At 37.2% G+C, this 27,187-nt stretch overlaps 1 protein-coding gene across 1 annotated transcript in view; it reads right to left on the bottom strand.

Moving 5' to 3' along the window:
* Positions 1 to 27,187, bottom strand: part of SAMSN1 (SAM domain, SH3 domain and nuclear localization signals 1) — a 132,583-nt gene that overhangs the window by 78,573 nt on the left and 26,823 nt on the right. Inside the window, exons 5-7 of the mRNA XM_027077526.2 lie at positions 23,828 to 23,907; positions 5,716 to 5,842; positions 3,986 to 4,338 (exon numbers count right to left, since the gene is read on the bottom strand). Coding sequence (XP_026933327.2) covers positions 3,986 to 4,338; positions 5,716 to 5,842; positions 23,828 to 23,907 — 560 coding nt within the window. The remainder of the gene's footprint in view (positions 1 to 3,985; positions 4,339 to 5,715; positions 5,843 to 23,827; positions 23,908 to 27,187) is intronic.

Raw genomic sequence — 27,187 nt, 5'->3', positions numbered from 1 at the left:
TAAAATATTTTGGAATATCAAGGGAGAAATGCATATCTGCTCCCCCTTTTCATGTCAAGATTACTTCCATTTCTTAACATTATAAAAATAATTTATCTCTCTTATAAATCTGAAAAATTATCCCAGATTTTGAAAAATACGTTTGCTATTATCATGACATCGTATTCAAGGAAGGCCTCACCTCCTCTGCAACACACAAATTTTCTTTCTTTCTTGCTCTTCTTCCCGACCAATTCTCTAACTCACTTCCCTCTTTTGTTAAGATTTTTCAAGCTCTTAGCATGCAGAGCTACACTGTAAGTACCCTTCAATCACTCTTCTTGTAAATTGATTGTAAACACTTGGCTTCAAATATTATTTTTGGCTACCTTCACTATTACCTTTCTTAAAGCCATCTGAAACCCCCTCTCTACACCACTCATCTCGGATATGAAAAAAAGAGCTCTGCATCCTTAAGTAGTTTTTCTCTTCACACTTTTCTTGTGGAGTATACACTTTCATAAATCTGGCATCACCCTTCTCAGTTTATATCAATTCCATAATCACATATCTTTCCCCACGCCCCAGATCCCACAGACCTTGCAAACAACTAAACTGCGCGTTAAATATCTGTGTATGTCTCGTTCCTCTCCTGTTGACTACTGTGAGAAGCCCTTCACAAATAATACATTTCCCTGTCTGGCTTCAGTTTGTTTATGGCATCTCAACTGAATAAAATGTTGCTTCTTTCCAAGTCTAGCACAAGCCTCTAGATTCTTTGGTTTGGGTATAAATATTATCGGCTATCAACTGAGTCCTGGCACCATTTTCTTTAATCTCCCCCAACAGCCTTGCATGATAGACATCAATAATCTTGGTTTACAAATGGGTGTTTTCAGCACACACAAATTCACTCAGAAGAAAGGGGATGAGCAGAGTTGGAAAGCAATGCACAGAACTGGAATTAGTGGGTTAAAGAGGGTAGAGAATTTGCCTAAGCTCACTCTGCAGGCGATGTCAGAACCGGTGTTAAACCCAGTTCTATCAGAACCAACTTTGAGAGTATGAGCCCGCAGGGCTTAGTCGAGAATCAGACTAGGGTGAATAAAAACTTTCTGCAAGACAAGTCAGTTTCAGGCCACCTGAAAACTCTGCTTTGATAATGGCATCAAAGGAACTGGAATCTACTATTGCTGAAATATTTGAAGTTAAGGAGAAACTAGCGTCTTTGTGGATTGGTTTATTTCCCTTGAAATGTGGGGGTTTGGCTCAGCTCCAGCATATCTGTATATGTTGGTACATATTTTTTTAAATATGGTCATACTTTTACCCTTTAAAATTGCAAAAATGTCACCTCTAACTACTTGCCATTGATGGTAAGTAACACTCATTTCAGAAGCAAAACTTTTCCCTCAACACTATTTGCCTTCTGTACTTTCTATAGAATGAAAGTTAAAGTATAACCCAAGTAATAACCCTGCAATTACTACAGAAAAAAATACCAGCTATGCTAAAATGAAACTGGGTATTTTTCAGTTGGTATTATTATAGAATATATTGTAGAATATAAAAATAATAATTTGCACTCATCCAACTCCTTTCATTCTATGTCTCAAATCCCTGAGTGTAAGTGGTCTCATTAAGTTTACCAAACCAATTTAACTCTAACATGTTCTTGAACCCTTTCTCCAAATCCAGAGAGGTTTTCCTGTCACAAATGCTGAATGTTATCATCTGAAATTGTGTGTATTCTGTAGATATGTTTGACCTTCTGCAGATAAGATTCGTTTACTTAATCATTTAGGTATGAACTATAATAGACAAAACTACCAAAAAGAAAAGAAAAATGCTACTCTGTATATATACTTAGATCTATACGCACATTCACAAACACATACGCATGATAACTGAGTTTATATAGATTGGATTAATATGAGAATAGTTAAAAGAATAAGGATAAATGTTCCATGTAGATCTATGGAAATAAAGTCTGTTGGTTTCTAAAACTCCATTTATTTAGTGAGGAAATGCTACTCAAGTATTTATTGAGTTCCCATAATACTCTAGGGATTAGAGAGCATACAAAGACAAGTATTTGTAGGAAATAAACAGATGCCCAACTAATTCTACCATAGAGTAGTACTCAGTAAGGTCCATGAAGACAGGGGCAGTGTATGTATTGTTTGGCTCTGTATTCCCTAGTGTCTAATATTGTGAACTGATACAAGTGATGCCAATATGTGTTTTAAAAATATATAATGAAAGAAAAATGCCTTTAAGTTCCCTAAAAAGTTCAAAGGAAGAAGCAATTATTTTTATCTGGCACGACCCAGGTAGCGTTTCTAAAGGACAAAGTAATCTGAGGGATAGGGTAATGGTTAACGGCAAGAATAGCACGCTAGGCAGAGGCTGATACGTAAACACAAAGATAAAGAGGCAGGAAAGAGCGAGACAGTCATTTGGAAGAAGCAGATCATTCAGTTTGGCAGTCCAGCACAAGTTTTCCATAAGGAAGCTTTAGATCAAGTTGAGAAGTTAGACTGAGGTCAGACTGCTAAAATCCAGAAACACCAAGTTAAGGAATCCAGATGTTATTCTTGAAAGAAGCTCTGAATATTTGAATTTAGATTTTTATACATCAGCTTTGCTACTTGCCGAGTAGTCCTTATTCTTGATCCTGATTCTAAAGCTGTCAGGGGGAGTCTTCAGAAGTAGATCCTAATTATATTATCAGCTGCTCTCCGAGAAAGTGCTCCGGGAGGAAGCTTGCAAAGCCCAGAAGCCCCACAGGAGAAGATGAAGACTAAGGAATTGGGAGAGACATTCCTAAAAATAATTGATGTTGGACAGTTTTATCAGTTCTGAGTCAGCTATTAGACACCTGTAATATTTAATGTGGTACTTTGAACACAGATTACTTTAGCACTAGTCTGCAAAGACCTAACTTAATACACAAATCTTAAAAGAGGAAAAAGACTCCAAGCCTCTTCAGAGAGCGCTAATGCACCATGAAATATAGCCTCTAATGAGAGACTGATTCTTAAAGCCAAGTGGTGTAGAGTAGGGTTCCTGCATTCACAAAGTTGTTCCATTCACTCCCTACAAGCTCAAATGACCATGAACTGTAGAGAAATAAAGGTATATAACATGTGCCTTTAGTAACTTATAACCAAGGTGAAAAAAAAATTGCTCTTAAGTGCTAGAATATTTGTACTATTTAATTTCAGTTTCCTAATTACCTCATGAATTTAATATTACTATTTCCATTTTACAATTGATACAATTAAGATGAACATGTTTTAATATTTTGCCTAAGCTAAACAAATAGAAGAGCTTGGATCCAAACCCAAATTTCTGTAACTCCAGAGTCCACACTCTTTCTCTTGTACCATATAGCCTTAGGGCCTAGTTCAGTAGATGGGAAACACTATTAGCTAAAAGCAGGATCCTCAGTGTATGATTAATCTTGGTTCCACTTTTGTTGGCTCTGTGACACTGTACCTATTGCTATCGTTTTGTGTCTCATTTGTCTCAATTATAAAATGGGGGAATTAGCATTAAAATAGCATTCCCTACCATACAGGATTATTGTGAGATTTAAATAAAAGAATGAAGTGCTTAGGGGAATGGCAGGCACAAAAAAAATGCTCATTTAAATTAGCTATTATTTGTCACAGAAACTTCATGACCACAGCAGTGATTTAGACAATTCAATCCACACCTTCTTGAGCTGAATCAACATCCAAAGTTTTCTTTCAACTAAAAAAATTATCTTAAAAATATCGTGCAGTAGTTTATTTGAACACAAGGAATATATATACAGACTATAGTAACGTGATAGCAAAAGTCACAAGAGCTGCAATGCTTTCTGGAAAGACAACTCTAGTTTTGGTAACTTTTCCTGACACTGATACAGTTGACTGATTAGCACTTTTATTATCTGTTTCTTTCTTGCTCGTACAAACATCGAGATGAGACAGTGCATTTCCTCAGTTTACAAACTTACCCAAGAATATGGGAGATCCATATCTGTACAAGAAGACTTAAGTTGTGGGTGGTGTGTGCAGCGCGAACAGTCATTCCAGGGTCCAACTTGGGCAATTTGAAAATCAACACATGTCCAGAGAGGGGTTTCTGGAAAAAGCTTCCAGCTGTTCCACATCTGAACTTCACCTTCATTGTGTGATAACATTTCTGCCATATCGCCTCCAGTGGAAATGCTGGATCTAACCAGTGATGCAGAAATAGAATCCAATCTCCTCTCCATTTCTTCCTTTCCCCTTGTGCTAACATTACTAATTTTCTTTTCTTGGGATTTGGTTAATTTCATACAGGAAATTAAAGTTTCATCTTCATCTTCTGAATTACAAAGAAAAATCAGTTAAGAATATAATATGGATTTTATACTTCCTTTGATATAGTAGAAATGAATGAACATCACAGGACAAACCAGGAATTCATTTACCTTCACAAAATAATTTAAATTGCAATTCTTTAAAGAGTAATCCTTTGTATAGTAAATGATTTGTTTTGTAAGAACAGATTGACCTAAAAGATTTTGAAGCTGTATGTGACGATTATATATAGTCTGGCTACACTGACTGAAAGCCACATGCAAATAGTATACTAAAAGATATTTTAGAAAAATTACAAACTAAAAAATTCCCCATATCATAGAAACATGGTATGGTCTGCTTGCATTCTTTTTTTAATGTTTATTTATTTATTTTGAGAGAGAGCGAGGGGAGGGTCAGAGACAGAGAAGGATAGAGAGAATCCCAAGCAGACTCTGTGCTGTCAGTGTGGAGTCCAACATGGGGCTTGATCGCACAAACCATGAGATCATGACCTGAGCCAAAATCAGGGATTGGATGCTTAACCAACTGAGCCACCCAGGTGTCCTGGTGTGCTTGTATTCTTAAGTTTTTTTTTTTTTTTTGATTTTTGGAAATAATGTGTATAGAGAGCATAATAAGAAAGTAAATGAATTATTCCCTGTACGTAAATAAAAAATGAAATCTCAGTGGACATGGGCTGAAATACCACTGGTATTCTAATTTTTTTCTGATATCAGTCTATAAATAGATTTATGCATAAAGTGTTTCTCATAGTGAAATACTTTGGAAAAGGAAGAACAAGACTGAGAGAACAACAAAAAGAAAGTATATCTTTAATACTATGGAGTTGATTAGTGAGACCTATATTTTTACATGTGGTGAAGGGTCTGATGAAATTTCTAGGAATATATAAAACAATTACAGAAAATAGAAATACATGTGACCCATGTATGGAAATTATACCATATCACAGAATCTCTTTCAGTTCAAATGTTTCATTGATGTAAACCAAAGATTATGATTAATAGCATGTAATTGTGAATAAATAAATGAACTTCAAAGTTGCATGTCATGACATGCCATTTTGCTGCACTCACATAAAAATTGAAAAATACTGTTTCCCGTGGCCAAAGAATGGGAATAATGAACAATTAGGACCCTTATTATCTCGTTCTCCCACGCTATCCCCGAGTCTTGTCTTGAAGGGAAGGAGATATGGTATATAAAGCAAAATTCAGGAATAGGGTAAGGATATCTGTTTCACAAATAAATTTCTAATTTAAAAACCCTGAAGATTTAATGGTTATTTTAAGACCTTATCAAAATGGTCTTCATTTTATATATGCTACTCAAATTCTTTCTCAAAGAATTTTTGGCAGCTTTTTGACTTCTTACTTACCGAGGTTTATTAATGTGTGTTTTATCTCATTCAGACTCGGCACCCTGGTTTTCTTGGTCCAAACCAGTTTCTGTAGTCTCTTTAACATCCCCATTGATTCCGCTGGGTCACCGCCTGATCTTACAGCCTAGCACAAACACAGCTCAAGGTAGGGACAAATTATTCTTCACAAAAGATTAAATTTAAAATGTGTTGAGATCATAAATATGAGAAAATTAATAATGTGACCTCAAAACCTGTAGCCTGAGACAATTTTAAGCAATAACTTGAAAGCAGACAATTTTTTGGTTTCAAACTTGTAAAATATATTACAACCAGCCAGTCATACTAAAGTAGGGCATTTTTTTAACCTTCTTTTTTAACTTCAAAATGCAACAAAATGGATTGAATCTGGTGCCATCTATATGCTTGTGCTCAGTGTGAAATAGTGGAAAGACGCAAGGTCTTTGCAGGATAACAAAGAAGGAATAAGAGGTTTAAAGTTGCTACTTGCAAGTTGTTGGAACAGACTGATGGTATGCACAAAAAAACAAAAACAGAATTTAAATTTTCTTCATTTTTCTTCATTTTTTCTTTTGGAAATTTCTGGTAAACCAGCATTTTATTTCAAGCATGAAATGTTTTCAAATAATATACTTTTCTTTGAATATTGCTTCTTGCTTTTTAGATACACACTGAGGAAAAAAAAGACAGCCATATTGTTCTATACTGTAGTATATAAGTGTCACTGGTTTATTATAGCAAAAAATATGGATAAAATAATTAGTAACGCTTATGACTCAAAATTTCTTCGGGAGGTACAGAAACGCTTCCCACGAGTTTAATGTTGGCAAATTTGTATTTATACTGCTTTTACTTATATTTAGGATAACCTACTCTTAACAATTTCACAATATTTTTGAAGCTGATATTTTATATGTTAAATTTAATACTAATTGGTAAAATAGTTGTATTCTGTGATGTTAATTAGATATGAAGTATTACATAGAGGAATACTTCTTTCTCATCCAGAAATCGCTGGACTCAGAAATATTTCTCTCTGCTTTTGCCTATCCTTTCCATTGAATGGCTGATAAATGACATCTAAACAGATACTGCAGTTCGCAAAAGGTGAATGACTTTGCTTCCTCATTAATGTTTGAATGAAAAATATTTATAATAGTGCTTTCCCATCCTTTGAGAGAGACTATAAGCCCAAAGAAATGTTTGCAAGAAAAGGCTCTCTGGCATCCAAACATTTCCAGTCATTAGATTCAGCACTTGTTCTTGGTCTTTAAGAATGACTTTGAGCAGCCAATATAAACTTGATGCTCTGTCTCTGCATAATGGCACCTAAGTAGGAAATGTGACGTTTTGTCAGAGCAAGCCATACCTGTTTGTGTTAAATAAATGGGGAAATATTGAAATCATTTTAATCTTTCAGAGAGGCCTGGGATGAGATTTTCTTGATATGCAGAATCTTCCCTCTCTTCCAAAGGTCATGCTCAGCTCAACACAATTTCTATTGCTGTTTACTTTTGTATCATTTTCTCCTGTGTTCCTCTTCAGTATTTTCTGAGTTACTCAGTTTTACAGGCCCTGTAACTCAAGAAGAGTCATTTTCTAATCTTTAGGCTCTTCCAGAAATAATAAGCTGACATTGCACAACCACTGAACACAATTTTCTTTGTTGTACTTCTTTTCTTATAGCAACCTCTTCCTATTCCAGCCAATGCTTAATTGCTCCACTGAAACACTGGCATCAAAAATGGCCTTTTCCCTCCCCTTTCTTTGTGAAAATGACTTTCACTTGATGTGGGGAAAGGTGTTACATACCAGGGTAACTGAATTCCATATTAATGATTTGCCCCTAGGAGGAAGAGAAGCATTTGTATAGTGTCTAAATTCATATAAGTGAGATCTCATGGCCCAGAGGTGTTAAAACAAACTGACCTCTCATTATTTTGTTCAAACTGTGTTATAGCCTTTTTAAAGCAGAGTCTTGTTAACTTTCGTATCTTTAATCACTCATGGAGCTTTGAGTTAATAGAGATCAGTCTATTGCATTTTATTCATTTTTCAATTACATATGTCCAGTATAGTACATGGCCTGATAAATGTTTGCTAAATGTAAATACACTTTTGAGTTCATACATATGTTTTATCTACCAAATGGATTATCCACAGTAAATTTTTTACACTAGACTGGCTACTTTCTAATAGCAAACTACTTCCAAAAAGCTTTCTCTTGCTATTAAGTAGTACATACCTGAGTGATGAAACTTAGAATAAAAATTATGATAAGAGATATAGAATCATTAAGATTATCTATTAAAAAGAAATCCTTTAGAATATTTTCAAAATTGTTATTCACTGTAGTCTCCTAATCTATTATTTATAAATTTGTGCTAAATTTGATTAAAATTACAATAATGTGCCTTTTATTCTATTTTTTAAAGGTTTATTTATTTTTGAGACAGAGAGAGACAAAGTGTGAGCAGGGGAGGGGCAGAAAGAGAGGGAGACACAGAATCTGAAGCAGGCTCCAGGCTCTGAGCTGTCAGCACAGAGCCCAATGCGGGGCTTGAACTCACGAACCATGAGATCGTGACCTGAGCCAAAGTTGAATGCTTAACTGACTGAGCCACCCAGGCGCCCCATAATGTGCCTTTTAATTCCTAGATGTTTTCTAAGAAGACTGACTTTTAAATTGAACTTACCATTCAACCAATCAGCGAAAGTTTATTGAGCATCTATGATATGCCAACATTATCATGCATTCTGGGGATGTGGCATTGAGTATGTGAAATGAGACCCCTGCTTTCATACAGTCTACATTCTAGAGAGAAATGACATACCATAAACAAATAAACAAGTACATAAACAAGAAAATGTGCCATAGGCTATGCTAAGAACAGCATGACTGAGTGTAGATGGGAGGACAGTTACTAATTTACATTGGTTGATGGAGGATGTTCACTAAAACTGAGGCCTGAACCTCAGTTCAGATGTGAAGATTTGGAGACAGTTTTGAGCTCCACGGATAGTCAGGGAGGACATTTCCAGGACTATGATTTAAATAACAGAGAAGGGTCAGCTAGGCAAAGAGCAGAGGGAAGAGAATTCCTGTGAGGATAAGACATGTGCAGGGGTTCTACAGCTGAAATTCCGGGAAGAATTCTTAGCATTTGCCCCAAGGAAGAGAAAGGAGGGAAGAGGGTCATAAGATGAGCCAGAGACTTAATGAGTGGCTCTCAGGGAGGCCTTTGTAGAACAGTTGAAGAGCATGTATTTTGTTCTAATCAGGCAAGTGACACATTTGGTTTACATTTTTATTCGTCTTCCCTCTACTGATCCCTCTTTGTGATCATCTTACTTTTTAAAGGACTTTTCCCAAAAGCATTCCAATATGCTCTGATCTGATCCATCGTTAATTTACCATATTTTATTTACCACCCTTTCTGCCCCCTTTCCCATGCATACTTCTCAGAAAAGTCAACTATGTTTACTTCCCCTAATTGCTTTCATTTCTCATCCCTTCAAATCACGTCATGTACTCAGCAATCAGCTTGTGTTTCTGATATTCCATTTAGATTGCCTTTGTTTTCCAATGAACCATTCCCAAACTCCATTACTGCTTGGTATCCAGCAATACTGACCGTGACGACCTTCAAGAAACACTTTCTTTTCTTGGTTTCTGGGACACCATGTTCTCTGGTTTTCCTTTCACCAAATTGTTTGGCCATTCTTTCTCTAACCCCTACATGCTGACAATTCCTTTCTCTCAAAATTAAATGCTTAAATCCTTTACAACTAGCTCTGGGCCCTTGTCTTATATCACCATCATTCATCATTCGTTACACACACACACACACACACACACACAATTAATGCCACTTAAATGCTGATGATTCCCGATTTATTTCTTCAGAGCTTCCTTCAGAGCTTCAGACTCACATACTCAACCGTCTCTCTAAAATGATTTATAAGCCCTATCAAGACTGACCTCTAGCCCCCAAACATGATTCTCATCTGGTATTCTTCCACTCAGTGAATGCCATCTTCCTCCACCGTATTGCACATTCCGTAAATAAGATTATCACCTTTGCCACTTACTCTCCTTTGTCAACTTATATTTATTTCATTACTAACTTTGGTCTGTTCCATTACTGAGTTTGGTCTGTTCTTTAAATGTATCTTGAATCTGTTTCTTTTTCACCATTTCCATTGTTACCACCCAACTGCAAATCTCTAATTGGTTTTCTTTTTCTTTTGCCTTCCTCCAGTTGATGCCCAATAAAATGTTAGAGTTCTCCTTGAAAGATATAAATCTGATGATATTACCATCTTGCTTAAATTACTCCAAATTTCCTGGTGTTCTTTAAATACAATCCAAAATACTTGACTCGGTCTGTATGACCTGTGTTTCCAGGCTCCCTTCACACTCACAAGGTAAATATATTTAAGTTCCCAATCTCCAGAGCTCTTTTTTCTCAGTGTTTTTATGTATGCTGCTCCCTCTGCCTGGAATGCTTATTCTATTTCTCCTGGATTAGTTAATTCCTACTCACCCCAGAAACTTCATACTAAATGCCATTTTTTCAGAGAGATCTTTCCTGACTCCCAAGCCCAAATTAGGTCCCCATTCTTTTACCTTCTTGGCTTTCACCACAGTTTCAGATTTATATTTTTGTCATCATTGGTTAAATGTCTTTCCTCCCCATAGACTCTAAACTGAAGGAAGAAGACAGGAGCCATAACCTTCCATATAGGTACCATGCAGTATCCTTAATACCTATAACATTGTTGATAGTTGGTACTCTCTATGAATTAGTTGAAGTAACGATATGAAATGAATGAATGAATAAACGGATGAAGACTTGATTTGGTAAAATATATTTCTTTAAAATGTAATGATGCAAAGAACAGCATTGGAAGTTGAAAATGAGAAGAGATAAGAAAATTAGTGTATTTAGTTGACTTTTAAATTTTCTCCAATAAAATGATAATATTTCCCATATGTATGTTTTGCTATGTATATTCTGTATCTTTCATATATAAGTATGTATATACTTTAATTAATTTTGTTCATATTCCTTAAATAATGTAAAAATTTGGTTAGAAGTGTTAGATTAAATACACCTCATTCTGACACTTTGCTTGACTATTAGGATGATAGAATAATTTTTAGAAAATAGCATCAATGAATTATTGAACTGGATTAGTCTTACAACCATATTTTATGAACTAGGATGGAACTTATTGGACATCTAGTCTACCAGCATTTTAAAAAATGAGAAAAACCAGAGAAGCTAAGTGGCTTATCCAGAGAAAGATAATTCATTAATAATAGAGCTAGGATGAGAATCAAATATTATGACTTTTAATCCAATGTCCTTTCTCACAAGATTTTTAGAAGCTAACATAATTACTAGTTATCTAGGATTGAAAGCCAAATTAAGACCAACCAAACCCAAGGTTTTGATTTATAAATTAAATATGACTCTTCAATGGAGGATAAGTATCAGGTAGACACTCTTAGATTTATAGGCCTATTCTTTTTTATATATATACCTCCTGTTTCATGTGTATATAAAAACATCATTATTATTTTTATCTTATTTATGTATTACATATTTATATACAGATATAAATATGTAAATGTATTAAACACCTCAAACACACACACACACACACACACACACACACACACACATCTTATTTAACATACATATTTCACTACAGGGGAATTTAATTGTTTTTTCCAATAGGATCCCTTCTTTTACACAGAAGAAATTTAGGCTTATGGAAACTAAATAAATCCAGACCACCTGTCTGAATTGAAAAGGAAGCTGGAAAGTAACGATAGACTTTGCATGAAGTAAAATAATTTCCCTTTGTTCTTTTTTTTTTTGTTCTTCTGATTTAAAAAAAAGAATTGTTCCTCTCTCATGACCTTTTTAACAAGTATTCAAATAGAAAAAGTCTGATCACTTGACGTCTATTTCATATAATTTCTTCAACATGGGAAACAGAGATCTTTTAAAATTAATTATCTTGGCTTATTTTAAAGGAAGGCTATAGTGAACACTGAAATGAAACCTCAGATAGTTTCATATATTTTGCTTTGACAATCGTTCTCAGCTCCCTAGTCTTCTGACTCTTCACTTAGTTACCAAAGATTTGCCAATTTTAGGGTTTTAGAAATGATTTTTCAATGGTCACAATACACTATTAAGTAAAAAGTCAGTACGTACATTTGCACAGAAAGTATAAACACCACTCTAAGTGGCTTTCTTTTCCTTCTTTAAATAGTTTGCATTTCCCAATTTTTCTAGAATAAAGACATATTACTCCTATAATTGAGAGAAATGCTATATTTAAAAAAAACATATTTAGAATGCAGGGTTTTTTTGTTTTTGTTTTTGTTTTTAATGTTCTGAGACAGAGACAGAGCGCAAGAGGGGGAGGGGCAGAGAGAGTGGGAGACACAGAATCTGAAGCAGGCTCCAGGATCTGAGCTGTCAGCACAGAGCCTGATGTGGGGCTCAAACTCACAAACTTTGAGATCATGACCTGAGCCGAAGCTGGACGCTCAACCGGCTGAACCACCCAGATACCCCTAGAATACAGGTTTTATAATCAAATCTATTTCTGCCAAGCAGAAAGTACCCAGTGTTTTTACTGTGAATTTATTTCTAGCCACTTGAAAAAAAAGATACCTAGGGACTGGGTAAAAATGAGGAAAGTTATCTTCATGGTAAAAACAAAAGGAATTGGTTTTAAATGGTGAGATTATTAAAACCTCGAAGCTATATGTGCATTCACTTCTATATAAAAGTGACTACTGTCTATTTACGACTTAAAACATACTCTAAAAAGATAATTTGTAAGGTCACAGTGATCAATTAACACTTTGTAACTCAATGCACAGTAATAAAACCAAGAATTATAAACTAGAATCAATCAATGCAAACATATAAAAATAAACAAGTCTCTTTTCAGAGGATTATTTTACTGCTTTCTTGGAACTACAACTAACTAAAATGACAATTTGAGAATATTTCATCTGGGGGCGCCTGGGTGGCTCAGTCGGTTAAGCGTCCGACTTCAGCTCAGGTCATGATCTCACTGTTCGTGAGTTCGAGCCCCGCGTCAAGCTCTGTGCTGACAGCTCAGAGCCTGGAGCCTGTTTCAGATTCTGTGTCTCCCTCTCTCTCTGACCCTTCCCCGTTCATGCTCTGTCTCTGTCTCAAAAATAAATAAACGTTAAAAAAAATTAAAAAAAAAAGAAAATATTTCATCTGTATAAATGAAATATTGATTGAAAAAATAATTGGTGGAAAAATTGCCATGTTGATGCTAGGTATTCTTATGTAATTATAATTACAAAATTTATTATTTTTTTAATAATAGAAATTAAGATAAAACGCTGGACCAATACTTAAAATAAGGTCAAGCACAATTTTAAAAAAGGCAGTTGAATGCATATTCAATTGAATGAATTAGGGAAATAGAATACACTCTCCTAGAAGAATTATAAAATATTTATTCATTCAACACACATTTACTAAGCATATAATCTTTGGGAGATTCAGGTATTTGTCTGCCATTGCTTAGTATGAGTGATTTTAAAAATCAGTAGTCTGTTTCTGTGCCTGTCCCCTCCAAGAAAAGGGTGAGCTCTTTGGGGTTCCAGAGTTATTTTGCACATCTCAAACCTGGTCTCTAATATGCTCAATAAAGAGATGTGAGCTGAACAGCTGGCTCAAAATACATCTGGAAGAAAAGGTTAATGTGTGTCATGTGAGAAGTACAAATAAAATGTGATGGTTACTCACAGGAGAGAAAGATTGCATAAGGTAAAGTGGGGAAGGGAACTGAACCTTCCTGGAGAATTAACAGGCATTTGAACAGCTAAGCGGTGTAATTCCGCAAGTCTAACAAAGCCCTTTATGTAACAGTCTTATCCCACTATATAAATACAAATCACGTCCTCAAGTTCTCATACATGTTTCTGGCTCCTTCTGCTTCGTCTCAGGCAGGTTTTGGTGCTCACAATTCTGGTCTTGGAATAATGTGCCACATGGGCTCTATTCTCCACAGCACAAGGAAGTTACAGCTCCATGGTCATCTCTCTTACTTCTGTCTGGGAGCGAAGACTGCTCTTTGCTCCTTTACCCACAGGTTGGGGTCAGTCTTTTAATGTGAAGACATTGAGGCTACCTGGGGGCTGCCTGGATTACATCAAGTCAGAGATTACTTTCCGCGTAATAGCGTCTGCTCTGAAATTTCAAAGAAGTTTCTAGAACTATTCACAGGAATATTTCTCTTTAGGTACATTCTTTGACTGACCCCCAAAAATGTACACAGTAGGAAATATAAGTGCCAGTATACAAATTCATTAATTTTTATTAAACATCTACTAGATTCCTAGCATACAAGGAGCTATGAATATAGGAAATTACATAGAAAAAAATACAACCCTTGTATCGAGGAGTTATAATCTCTACAAGAAATAAAAATGTCAGGGAAACCCTGACTTGATAGAATCAGCCTTGGTCTGCAGATAAGCTGATGTGGGAAACAAAGGCAAAAGAAAATTAAATTTCCTTACAACTTACAGCCCATTGACAAATCCTTGAGACAGTCAGAGTGATGTTCCTCTAGGAACTCAGCTGCCTTGATGAGGACATTTTGCTAAGGGCAAGAGGCAATCTTAGCTTAACAGTAGCCTGACCGCCCCAGAGTCCTGTAAGTCTACTTTAACATATAAAAATTATTTTGGAAACTTCCTTTATCTCTACCCCCCAAATCTATGCTAGCAATCATCCACCAAGTGTATGGCACACTGACATACATCTGAAGGGCCTCATGACAGAGTTTTTACTAAACAGTAATAAATGACCTTTTCGTAACAATAGCTATCCTCCTAAAGGTCCTGGAAAACTTGCTTCCAAAATTCCTTAGAGAATTGGGCTATCCCTAACCCCCTCCCAACTTAAAAATATATAATCAGTCACCCGTCACAATATATATCAGTCACTGATATATAATGAGTCACCTGCTCTTACTGCCCATGGGTCCTGTCCCCATGCTTTGATAAAACCACTTTTTTGCACTGAAGACCTCGCAAGAATTCTTTCTTGGCTGTTGGCTCTGAACCCCAACATTTCCACATCAAAGTGACTGTTTTGCTGTGATGTTCTGCTTCGTGACTAGCCATGTGAACTTGAACAAGCCACTTCACTTCTCTGTGCTTCTATAAAATGAGGATTTGGATCACAGGAATTCATTGTTCTTGTAATAAGTTTAGGGACATTAAACTAGATAAGTATCTTCTTTTGTTACTTTACATAAACTCTTAGACCTGAGAAGAATATCAAGGAAAAAGTAGGAATGAGCTACTATTGATCACAGATTATTAGAACTTAAAAAGATCTTTGTGTTCATCTAGTCCAATACCTTACTTTCAAAAGGAGGAAACTGAGGCACAGAAATGTGAAATTAATAGCCTAAGAGCATCAGGGTAGCTCCAGATCTCTTGATCGGGTTCTCTTGATTCTGTTTCTAATTAAGTTATTTCATAGTCCTCCCAAATGCATAGCTTCGTTTTCATCTAGGAAGTCCTTTTTGTATTCATGATGATTCGGGTTTCTTTTTTTCCTACAGCTGTTTGATATTTAACTAGTTATTAAAAACTTAGAAGGCATGAGAACCAGCAAGGGCAGAGTACATTAGTTTTTCAGGAAATAGAAGTAATATTTAAACAGTACTTTTTCATCACTTCTTCCTACCTAGAATAGCTATTATCCCTTAGGCAAAAAAAAAAAAAAAAAAAAAAGGCACTGTTGAGAAGAAAACTATTCTAGAACCTTAGATGTTAACATCTTAATTATCTTTGGGAAGAGCGTGCTGTGAAAGGAGATGCCTTGAAATTATCATGTTCATCCCTACATCAAGAAACATGATTTATTGAAAGTAGCTATTTGCCACAGAATCTGCAAGTTATATTACATCTTAGGAAATAATAATCAAATAAATCTGTATCATTTACCTTGCAGTGTTCCCAAAAGCAAGTCTGGAAAAAAAATTGTAAAGAGGGCTTACAGTGTATTCAGTTCCGTAACACTACGGGACTTGCTGACGTACATGAGTGTCCTGGAAATTTTCCATACCCTTTAAAACATGTCCATTTCCTGAACTTGTGTTTAGCAATGGCCAACAAGGAGAGGACGGTGGTTAATATGATCTGAGGATTTTAATACAAGAGAGAGTTGGCACACAAAGATACACTTTTTAACACTACAAAATTTTCTTTCTCTCAGGAAAAATTCCTAAATTTGGGGGAATTTTTTTTTTACAATAAAGACTCATCTTTCTTTAAAGGTACCGCTTTATGCTTAAGTCAGAAAGCTTTTCAATAAGAACAAGTCTTTTTTATATTCTCTAAAAACACTTCCATGTGGCAAATGTAATAAAGAACTGTAGAAAACAATTCTCGTTGCATTAAAATTACAGGGAAACAGAAAAAATAGTATGATTTGGGGAGAAGTTTTCTACTATTTCTTTGGCAGTAGGTTTTACATGTCTTAAAAAAAATTTTTTTTAATCTTTATTTATTTTTGAGAGAGAGAGTGTGCGTGTATGAGTGGGAGAGGAGCAGAGAGAGGGAGATACAGAATCTGAAGCAGGCTGAACTGCCAGCACAGAGCCTGACATGGGGCTCAAACTCATGAACCAACTGAGCCACCCAGATGCCTGGGTTTTACATGTCTTTGCTAAGGAAAGAGACTCCACCATTAAAAGTTACCCTCTTTAGCATTAGAAAAACAAGATTGATGTTAACATTCTTTAACAAAAGTAAATAAATAAAACTGCACAAAGGTGTAAAATAGTGAGGAAAGGATCCATATTCTCAATTATAATAATCAAGTTATCAAAATACATTGATTAATGTTTCATCAAATACATACATATAAAGGTGAATATATGTGTGCCGGTGTTATACATACATATATATATATATATTACATATAGAGTGGATACACTTACTATCCTTCACTTTCTCTAGTCCCAACACATGATCCATACCCAGAAGTTGGTAGAAAGAGTTAGAACCAAGAAAATGGCTTATGAAGCAATCTAGACCTTAATCCCCCTAACGCCCTTCACTATCAGGTATACAATAGGCATCCTTGTTGAATATCTGATAGAGTGTGAAATCAAACCACATATATATTTGGAGCTGAGTAATATCTGGAATCATAGCACAGGATATTTTAGGTTTAGCACTTGTCCATGTAATCTCCTTACTGTAGACATCTACTTGAAAAACCCATGTACCTGGTATTAAGCTAGGGGCATTGGATGGAGTTTGTAATAGAATAGAAGGGAATTTCAAATTTTATTTGAGGGTAGGGCCTACAGTAGGATTAAGAGGAGTTTAGGGAGAGGATGCAAATGTTCACTGAACATCTGGGGATAATATATGTATGCTGTTTCATTTAATATTTTTAACAACCATAAGAAGTTTTTCTCATCACCATTGGACACATAAGGAAACTGAGACACGGAAAATTTAAACAAGTCCAAAGTCAAAAGTTATAACTCATGTAAAGGTAAAGCAAGTTTGGTTACTATAAGGTCCAAAGCTAAGCAGAAGTCCCACAAATCCTACCTAGCCAAGGACTGAGAAGCAAGTAGAAATACAAAATAGCTCAAGGGACTGAAGCTCATACTGAATGCCTGCATTTTATTTTGCCATTGGGCGTAGCATGTGGACTTTTAGAGGATTAGGCCAACATTTTCAGGTTTGTGTTACATTTTAATGATGTCAACTAGTACTTGGTGTTTGGCCCAGTATAAGTTACCAGAATGTGCTCATGAGACATTTTTTGTATTGTATTATAACTCTTTTAAAAATGAGAATTGTGCTAAGGAATACCCAAATAACTCCTATCGACCTTTTAAAGTGGTCAAGATGGGAAAATATCTGTATATATTTAAGTTAGTTCATTCATAAAATTTATTTGTTAGAACCAGGCATTTATTTTCCTTGTATAAACTAAAAGTTGAAATGGCAACTGCTTAACCTCTTTTCCTTGTTTTATGAGGGAATAAATAGATGGATAGATGATATTAGGTAGATAGATAGATAGATGACAGATAGATGATAGACAGACAGATGGATAGAGAATGACTTCGGATACTAAAATAAGAAAATCTACTCTGATTTTAATTTCATTTCACCAGAGACAAAGATATGGATTTCATACTAACATTCAATATTCCTTTAACACCAACTAAAGCCACTCTTTCAAATCTTCTATTAAAAAAAGAAGTTTCATTTTTCTTCTATAACAAATAGAGCTCTACATTCTTTCTACCTGCAAAATGAGTTATAATATTGCTCTTGGGATATTGGGAAACTCCTCCATCTATAACGTTGTAATATTATTAGGTAGCTCTGGTGGTTTTAAAATATGTTCCTAAATTGCTATATTGCTGTCTTCAAAAGGTGGGTCGTAATGCCCCTATCCTTAGTATAAGCTGGATTTAATAACTTGTCTATAGTAAATAGAATAAGGTGGAAGTGATGGTGTATGACTTCTGAGACTAAGTCTTAAAAGACATTATGGTACCCTTCTTACCCTGTGCCTTGGATCACTCATTCTGTGAGAAGCCAAGTGCCACGCTATGATATACTCAAGAAGCCATATGGAAGGGTCAACAAGATGAGGGGCTAATTCCTCCAAACAGCTATTAGCAAGGAGTACAAACCCTTGGCTACAGTAGGGGGAAGGAGTTTGAAAACAGACCCTTCAGCCACAGGTAGCTTTTAGATGACATTTTGATTTCAACCTCATATGAGATCCTGAGCTAGAATTGCCAGCTATCCCCAAACTCCCGACTCTGAAACTATGAGACAATACATGTTTGTTGTTTTAAACGCCTAACTTTGGGAGTAATTTGCTATTTAGCTATAGATAACTAAGACAGTAGCAAAGTTATATAATGGATAAGAAAGTACTTGAAGATAAGATCAATGCATAATATAATTTGTTCATTTTTATATTACATCATACATAAAAACTACTTTTTGGTTGACACTGCAAGTGCTATTTAAACAATCTGTTGGGGCGCCTGGGTGGCTCAGTCGGTTAAGCGTCCGACTTCGGCTCAGGTCATGATCTCACAGTTCGTGAGTTCGAGCCCCGCGTCGGGCTCTGTGCTGACAGCTCGGAGCCTGGAGCCTGTTTCAGATTCTGCGTCTCCCTCTCTCTCTGCCCCTCCCCTACTTGAGCTCTGTGTCTCTCTCTCTTTCAAAAATAAATTAACGTTAAAAACAAATTATTAAACAATCTGTCATTCTGGCCTCTTTATTTCCTGCCTTACCGTTTGTTCACAATCTTTGTTTAGAACCACCCCAAATCTTGTCTGATGGAAGCTAAGGAGGGACCTACCTGTCCTGCTTATTCACAGATCACGGCATAACCTTAAGGTTCTTTCCCAGCCACCCGGTGTCCAGTGCCCTCAGTTAAGTGCACCAAAAGGCAGTCCCGCTTTGATCCAACCTCGGTATTTTTCCAACAGCGGTGTGCTGCACCCGAAACAGTTTTAAGTCTGTACGTTGCCAATGGGTTGCGTGCAGCCAAGAGGTTTTTGTTGCTGTTGCTGCTGTTACTAATCCAGTTTTCCTCTTAAAGACTAAATGACTAACTCTCAACTCTAGATACTGATTGCACTGCACGAGAATTGGAGGAGGCTAGTTTAGATGGCACAACCAGAGCTGAGTCTAGCCACCATCTAACCCTGTGGGCAAGGTTTGGAGCAATCAAGGTCCCGCAGTAGCAAAAGTGGCAATTTCACAAACAAAATGTATTCATGAGGAACACGTCCCGCTTTGAAGGACAGAAAACCCAATCACAGCAGCTTAAACAAGTGTAAGGCTTATGTTTCCCCACAAGAAGTTCAAATATAGGCAACCCAATGCTGATGCAGTAACTCAGGAATGTCGCTGATGAATCAGGCTCCATGCCTGTGCCCCACCATCCTTAACATGTGCCTTTGGCCTTATGGCTGAAAGACAGCTGTTAACTCAGCAGATACCATGTCCAGCTTCCAGCAGGGAGACGGGCAAAGGGCAAAGCTTTCTTCTCATGAGGCTTTGCTTCCCCCCCTCCCCCCCGAAAAGAACCCCCTCACCCACTCCACCACCAGGCATTTCTAGCTATAATTCACTGATCAGAATTGGATCCCATGACCACCCTAGCTACAGGGGGAGCTGAGAATTCAAATACCTAGCCTTGCAGTCTCCATCAAAAAAGAAATCGGTTGAAATGGGTGTGAAGTGATGTAAGCCTTAGAAGAGAACCTAACACACCCATACATATGCAGGCATACTTTTAAAAATGAATTCACTCAGCAACACTTTTTCCACTGAAGGAGCTTAGGGAGAAAATGTTTTGGTGCAGTCCTGGGTGGGGGTGCTTGACAGTGCTTAATATCACCAGCACTGAAAGTAATAAATGTTATCCCTCTTTTCTATCATGAATATGAATGACGCTCTGAAGGCTGAAAGCAACCTCAGAATTTACGTGAGAAATGAGGCATGGAACATTTTTGAAAATATATTAGCCCAAAGTCTGTATTACTGCATAGTTTATACCCTTTTCAATATGCTACAAAAGGTCTGAGCCATCAACTGAATGCTGCCAGAAAAGAACAAATAAGAGCAAGGATACAAAAATAAATGCTGGGAGTCAAGTTACCCCAAGATGTTCTTTATGGTTGGGGTAATGATCACGGTTACCAGGCAGTCTGCTTTGCCTCAAACTCTCCGCATCAGCGCTTGTCCTGCCAGCTGGGTTCTCCAGCAGGTTTGTCCCAGACCCAAGTAGTCAGACATAGTTACGGAGCTAAGTCACTATTGAAAAGAGCATTCCGTGAACACCTCCTGCTCCTACCTCCCGCCACTTGGTTCCTAGTACTTTCTTCTATGCCTTAGATCTTTCCTCTTCTTTTAAGTACGTTAAAGGAACATGTCTAGTTGAGTATTTCTTTTCTTAAAAAAATTTTTAAGGTTTATTTATTTTTGACAGAGAGAGAGAGAGAGAGAGAGACAGAGCATGCGTGAGGGAGGGACAGAGAGAGAGGGAGACACAGAATCCAAAGCAGGCTTCAGGCTCTGAGCTGTCGGTGCAGAGCCCGATATGGGGCTCGACCTCAGGAACCTCGAGATCATGACCTGAACCAAAGTCAGATGCTTAACGGACTGAGCCACCCAGGTGCCCCAAGTTGAGTATTTCTGATTGGAAATTCAGTTAATGTTAAAAGTTTTTATAATGAATGTTTTTTATTGTCCAAAATATATTTCGTAGGCCTAGTCACATGATAAGTATAACTATGAATATGTTTTACATCCTATGAACTTTATCTCATGTTAATGATATTCAGTAAAATTGCCAGCCATATGAAAATATTGACCCTGTTAAGATATTATTCATTATTTGTTTAAGTTTATTTATTTATTTATTTTGAGAGAGAGAGAGAGAGAGAGAGAATGTGAGCGGAGGAAGGGTACAGAGAGATGGGGAGAGAGAGAGAATCCCAAGCCAGGTCCATGCCACCAGTGTGGAGCCTGATGAGAGACTCAAACCCATGAACTGTGAGTTCATGATCTGAGCAAAAAACAAGGGTTGGATGCTCCATGAACTGAGCCACCCAGGTACCTCTTCATTATTTTAATCATTTCTACTTTTACATGATCTTTAAATGTTCTATAATGAACATATATCATTCTCACAATATAAGACAAAAATCAACTTCAGTTTTTCCATGAGGGTACTGTCTTGCCAGACCAGACATGAGCCAGGTTTGGGCTTGGAAAGCGAAATTGCATGGGGCATCATATCAGTAGACAAGTGTCCATCAAATGTCTGGATGCCATGGAGTCTCATGGTTCATGTACTTAGCACCATCAGGACACTCATAAAAATACCTACTCCTGGCCCCCAGACATGATAATTCATTTGGACAGGGGTGAGGCTCAGAAGTCTGCATTTTTAACAAATATCCTGATTCTGACACAGACAGTCCCCAGGCCACATTTGGAGAAATATTGCTCCGATAAGTCATTTGCTCACTTGATAAGAGGCTACAGTCTGTGCCAAAGTCCATTCTTATGGACGTCACCGACAGGTCAGTTTGCCCCTTCACACGAGAGAATGTGTCCCTCTCTCTGCCCCGTCTTCCAAAGGGTAAACTGCTTTGACTTTTCCTCAGTCACAAGGAGTTAAAAAATTAACAAATTGCATAACATTTCTTAATACTTAATAGTATCTCATTATAGTATTTTGTCATACAGAAAAAGTGTTTCATAATTAGTTAAGTTCAATTGAATGCCCACCATGAATATGAAGAGATATACTAAAGATAGATAAGACTACCCCTACCCTCCAAAATGAGAATTTCTAGATTAGATGTCTCCTGCTCGTCAGTCCCTGCTTATGAATTTTCTCAAATGATCTTTAATGATAAACTACATAGTACAAGTGAATAGTTACTGTTCTAGAAGGATCATTTCTTAGCCAATGAAAATGCCAAAAAAAATTGGTAAAGATTTACCTTGAACCCTTTTCTTCCAAGAACTTTATATATTATTTTCTTCATTCTAAGACATGGTTCTGGTTTTCATGGTTCTGGTTTTCTGCTAAAACCCTAAAGAAGGACTTCTCTTGGCACAACACATGTCTGGGAATTCTTACTGTAAATCAGCCTTCATTTCCTCCTGGCTATCAGACAATGTTTCACTTAGATACTGTATCTGAGGCCTCATCTAAATTTAGGAGAATGAGACTGCATATTTCAGAAATAATCTCCCAGCCGCACTTGTGAAAGTGTCCATCCCTCGCAAAGAGTAAAAAGAGGAGGAAGGGGGAGAGAGGAGCCTTGGGGGACAACAATTGAATTTGTTTTAAGCATCTTCTAAATGCCAGCCATGATGCTAAGTGCTTTACTGAAGTATTTCACTTCATCCTCAGGACAGCCATGAGATAAAGTTTCTTTATAGACCAGTTTTACAGATCATGAAAACTGAGGCAGAGAGAGATTAAGTAAATCTCCCTGAATCACAGGGGTACTAAGGGGCAAACTAAGATTCAGAGCTCTGTCTGTTTTCAGAGCTCTCCACTGTGCCCTGCGGGAGAGCTCACTGGTTAAAGGCCCTCAGGCAATGTGGTGTGGACCCTCAGGAGCGTAGGATTGTGACTCTGGCACTGTCAGAACAGCCAGTAGAAACTGTGGTTGATCAAAAGTTATGGTCCACTGTCTACTCCATCGGACGGCCTCCAACAGTCTCAGGTATCAGGCTGGATTGAGGAACGCGAGCTCCTTTTGCTCACCAAATCAGTCCCTCACGATTTAGACACTGTATCCCGTCTTCCTATTGATAAATCTACTGCACCAAGGAAGGCCAGTTTTAACTTTCTAATAAATAAAACTATCAGAATGATTAAAGAGAATCTCATGGCTGTCAGAAAAATATCAAAAATCAGTATGATGCTGGAGTTGGCCCGACTGACGCACATACTATTTTTCATTACAGGGTGAATAGCAACTATTTGGCTGTTAATTAATGTTATATTATTATTACTATCAGGGAGGCCCGAGGTTCAGACATTCTTAATTGCCTGAACTCCTGGGCTAACTAATGCAATTTATAAGGGATATGTCAGAAATAATAGTATATGCTTTTATATCAAACGTAAAAACATGAGGGACATGCCCCTCACTAAAGGTTGCCAGACAGTTCTCAGCACTTAACATAGGTCTTGTCAGAGAAAATCCCAGTACATTAACTTAACAGGTTTAGAGTTACTTATCAAAAGGCTGTAGAGCATGATGTTTTGCATAATCAAAATGGCTTATCAACTCAAGGCATCAGTGAACGCTTTCATTTATATTCCAATTCACAGAGATATAAGCGTATCAACTACAAAACAACCTACGATAACTAAAGATAAAATAGTTACAAGGCTAAGTATTGGACACTACATCTAGAGTATTACAGAGCTCAATAACAAGATGATGTTCACAAAACACCACACCAAGTGTTGATTGTTCACATTACCTGACAGGAAATGCCTTGTGGTTTTTTTCCTTGAAAAGTATGCATGTAATTACTCAAAAGAAAATCCTCTTCATTTAGATCTATGAAAAGAGATAAATGTTATATATAGATCATCAGAAATTACAGGATTTTAAAAGTTTAAGTGTAATTTAATACTCATTATAGTTTCGTTTAGTCTGTTAAGGTACTACATTGTCTAGATCATAAATGTTTTATTTTCCTAAGGATATGTTATTCTCACAAGAAACAGATCAAAATAAAATACAAATTTAACAACACCACCACCAACAAAAATGAAGAATGTTGCTGGCCATCTGTGTATCTGAGCAAGCCATGGAACCTCTGTGGGACTCAGTTTCCCTCTCAGTAATAAAAGAGTAGCATACTAGCTACTAAAGCCACGTCTAACTGCAACATGCTAGATTCCACGAAGTTATCTCCTCACCTGTTTCTATTAAACTAAGTTTTCCACCTCTGGCATTTTGAGCTTCATTAGCTTATGTCTTGTCAACATGGATTATTTGTGTTGAAATTGTTCTATGTATGCTTTTGCAAAAGCTTTCGAATGTGGTGTCCGTTAGCTTGCAGCTACATGAAATCTTCCAACATTTCCCTTCCAGGCTCTGGAAAAGGGGCTCCTTTTATGTAAATCTGAAATGCACATGCGCTAAAAGAGGGTAGCCCTCTACACCTCACTTAATCCAACCCGCTTGGATGAGGAAACTGAAACTACAGAAACCACCTGACCACAAGGCCAGTGACTTTCCCTCTCACCTTCACTATTCATGCGCAATCACTGCTTCAGTTTCCCACTGTTCCTTGTTCTCATATTCACTGGGGGAGAAAGCGGCCAACAAGACCTACCCTCCACACACAGTGAAAAACACGGGCAAGTTGTCCTCCAAATCCCCATCTTGGCTCTCTTAAAAAGATAGTTCAAATTCCCAGCTCAGTCTCAGAGTTGTTTACATCACTAACAATATTTAAAATCAGAGTAACCACAAAGGATTCCAGAAAATACTTAAATGTTAAAACGAGCTGGTTTTGTGAGCTGGCTCTTTGAAGCAAGATTTTCCATTACAGTGTCGGGATGCCAGAAGCAGTTTTGGCAACTTATTATTTTTTTTTTAAGGATTTGTATTCAGGAAAAAAAAAATCTGTGCTCTGTTCCTTCATTCCTTTTCATCTCTCCCCTTTTTGGATTCCTTTAACATGAATTTTGGAGAACTCCCTCTATAATTATCCTTCTGGGTATGGGAAAAGAACAGTAAAGTGGTCACCTCTACTCTAGAATCCGGAAGCAGCACAGGAGTGTGCACAAAGCATTTACATCGCTTATGTAACAATGCAAAGTAGGAAAATGTGGGGACGGATCACTATGACTCAGGGTATTCCTGGGAGAGGTAGGGCCCCAGTGGAAGCTTGAAGTGTGGATATAGTTTGGAAACGTAGAAGAAAAAGAAAAATGACAAATGTAGCAGCAGTGCTATGAACGCTAACCTACAGTGTGGAATAAGTGGAACATATTTAATTAAGTGTAGAGATTGAAACTGGTCAAATGATAGGCAATTCTGAATATAGCATAGAAGGAGGTAGGGCTGGAAGAGTAAATAAAGTAAAATTTTAATAGTCCTTGAGTGCCAGGTCGAGGAATTTGGACATAACCTACTAGACCAATGTTGCACATATAAATATATCTGTAGAACTCAAATAAGTAATTTAACTAAATGATGTGAATTTTGTCAAGGAGATAATGGGAGACATGTGGTGAGCTGAAGAGTCACCATTGCTCTCAGCTTTCCCAACTGAAATCACCTCAGACTTTGAGCTCAGGATTGTCGGTATAAATACATGGATATTCACGTAAAATTTCCTGATTTTTAAAATACTGTATGGTCCAAACAGACTTTTTCTCAGAATAACTTCAGTTACACGGCTACCAGTATGTGGCCTCTGCTGCAGACAATGGAAGACCTTTGAGGGTCTTGGACTAAGGAAGAGACACCGGAAAAATTGTATTTTATGAAGATTAGCCATTTGTTTTGTGGTCTTATACACTTTTATCTATTTGTAATCTCCCAAATATTACCCGACGAGAGAATATTTATAAAAACGGAAGCAATTTGGTCCTACGTAGCAAAAGAGTTGCAGTGGATGAATTAGGCAATATGCAGTTGTGCTTTCCAAAAATGGCCACCAAAATAGCTCTCATACCACATATTCTGCAATATGAACTTGGCATGACTCTTCTTACTGAATTGAGCTAGTCTCAGTAACTCACTTGTCACAGGACAATGCAATGTAAATGATCATTTGTAAGCCCCCAAACTAAGTCAGAAGAAGCCATACAGCTTCTGCTTTGATCGTCTGGGATGCTCACTTTCCAGACACTTCCTCCATGATGTGTGAGGCTCCCTTTCGTGTCCCTCCCTCTTGCAACCCAGCTCTTGGCCTGAAGAAAGCTTGTGTCTCTTGGAGAGGCCACACATTGTTCTCCAGTCAAAAGTCTCCACTGAGCCCAGCCTTCAAGTTATCCCAGAACAGGTGCCAAATATACAGGTGAAAAAGATTCTAGATGATTCCAGTCACCAGACATTGGAGTCCTCCCCAGTCAGGCAAGTCTTTTCAGAAGAAGCTTCAGATATCATGAAGCACTTGTCTTGAATAGATTCCTGACCCACAAAATTCACGAGCCTAATAAAATGTTGTTTGATGCCCTTAAGTTTTGGGATAGTTTGGGGCACCTGGGTGACTCAGTCTGTTAAGCATCCGACTCTTGACTTCAACTCAGGTCATGATCTCACGGTTTGTGAGTTTGAGCCCCACGTCAGACTCTGGGCTGACAGTGCGGAACCTACTTGGGATTCTGTTTCCCTCTCTCTCCGCCCCTCCCTGCCTCTCAAAAATAAATAAATAAATAAATATTTTTATTTCAATAAAGTTTTGCGGTAGTTTGCAGCAAAAAGATTATCAGAACATGCATAAACTACATAAGTGAGTCACAAGCAATAGTATACATAGGAATGCACCATTCAACATAAACATTCAGACTCCAACTGCCCCTCAAATTCAGATGCAGGGAAGAAATGAGATTAGGTAAAAAAGCAATATTTCTAATCAGCTTTTAGGTGATTCTAATGAAGATATTTCTGACCATACTCAAGCAACTATCATCCTAGTAAGAACTCCCCTAAAGAATTAAAGGGAGATTCATTTGTACAAAACACCAGGATGCTGAACATTCTCATCACTCAATTCAGAAAGACCTCCTTGGAAGAGGTCCACTTACAGTGGCCTTTGCTCAAGGAGTTTATCCCCACAGGATGAGCGTGTAGATGTTCGGCTCTTAAATAGGGCTTC

The sequence above is a fragment of the Acinonyx jubatus genome, chromosome C2 (assembly GCF_027475565.1).
Source record: "Acinonyx jubatus isolate Ajub_Pintada_27869175 chromosome C2, VMU_Ajub_asm_v1.0, whole genome shotgun sequence".
Lineage (NCBI taxonomy): Eukaryota > Metazoa > Chordata > Mammalia > Carnivora > Felidae > Acinonyx > Acinonyx jubatus.
Note: the sequence above shows the minus strand (reverse complement) of the source record. Positions and strands in the feature narration are given on the sequence as shown.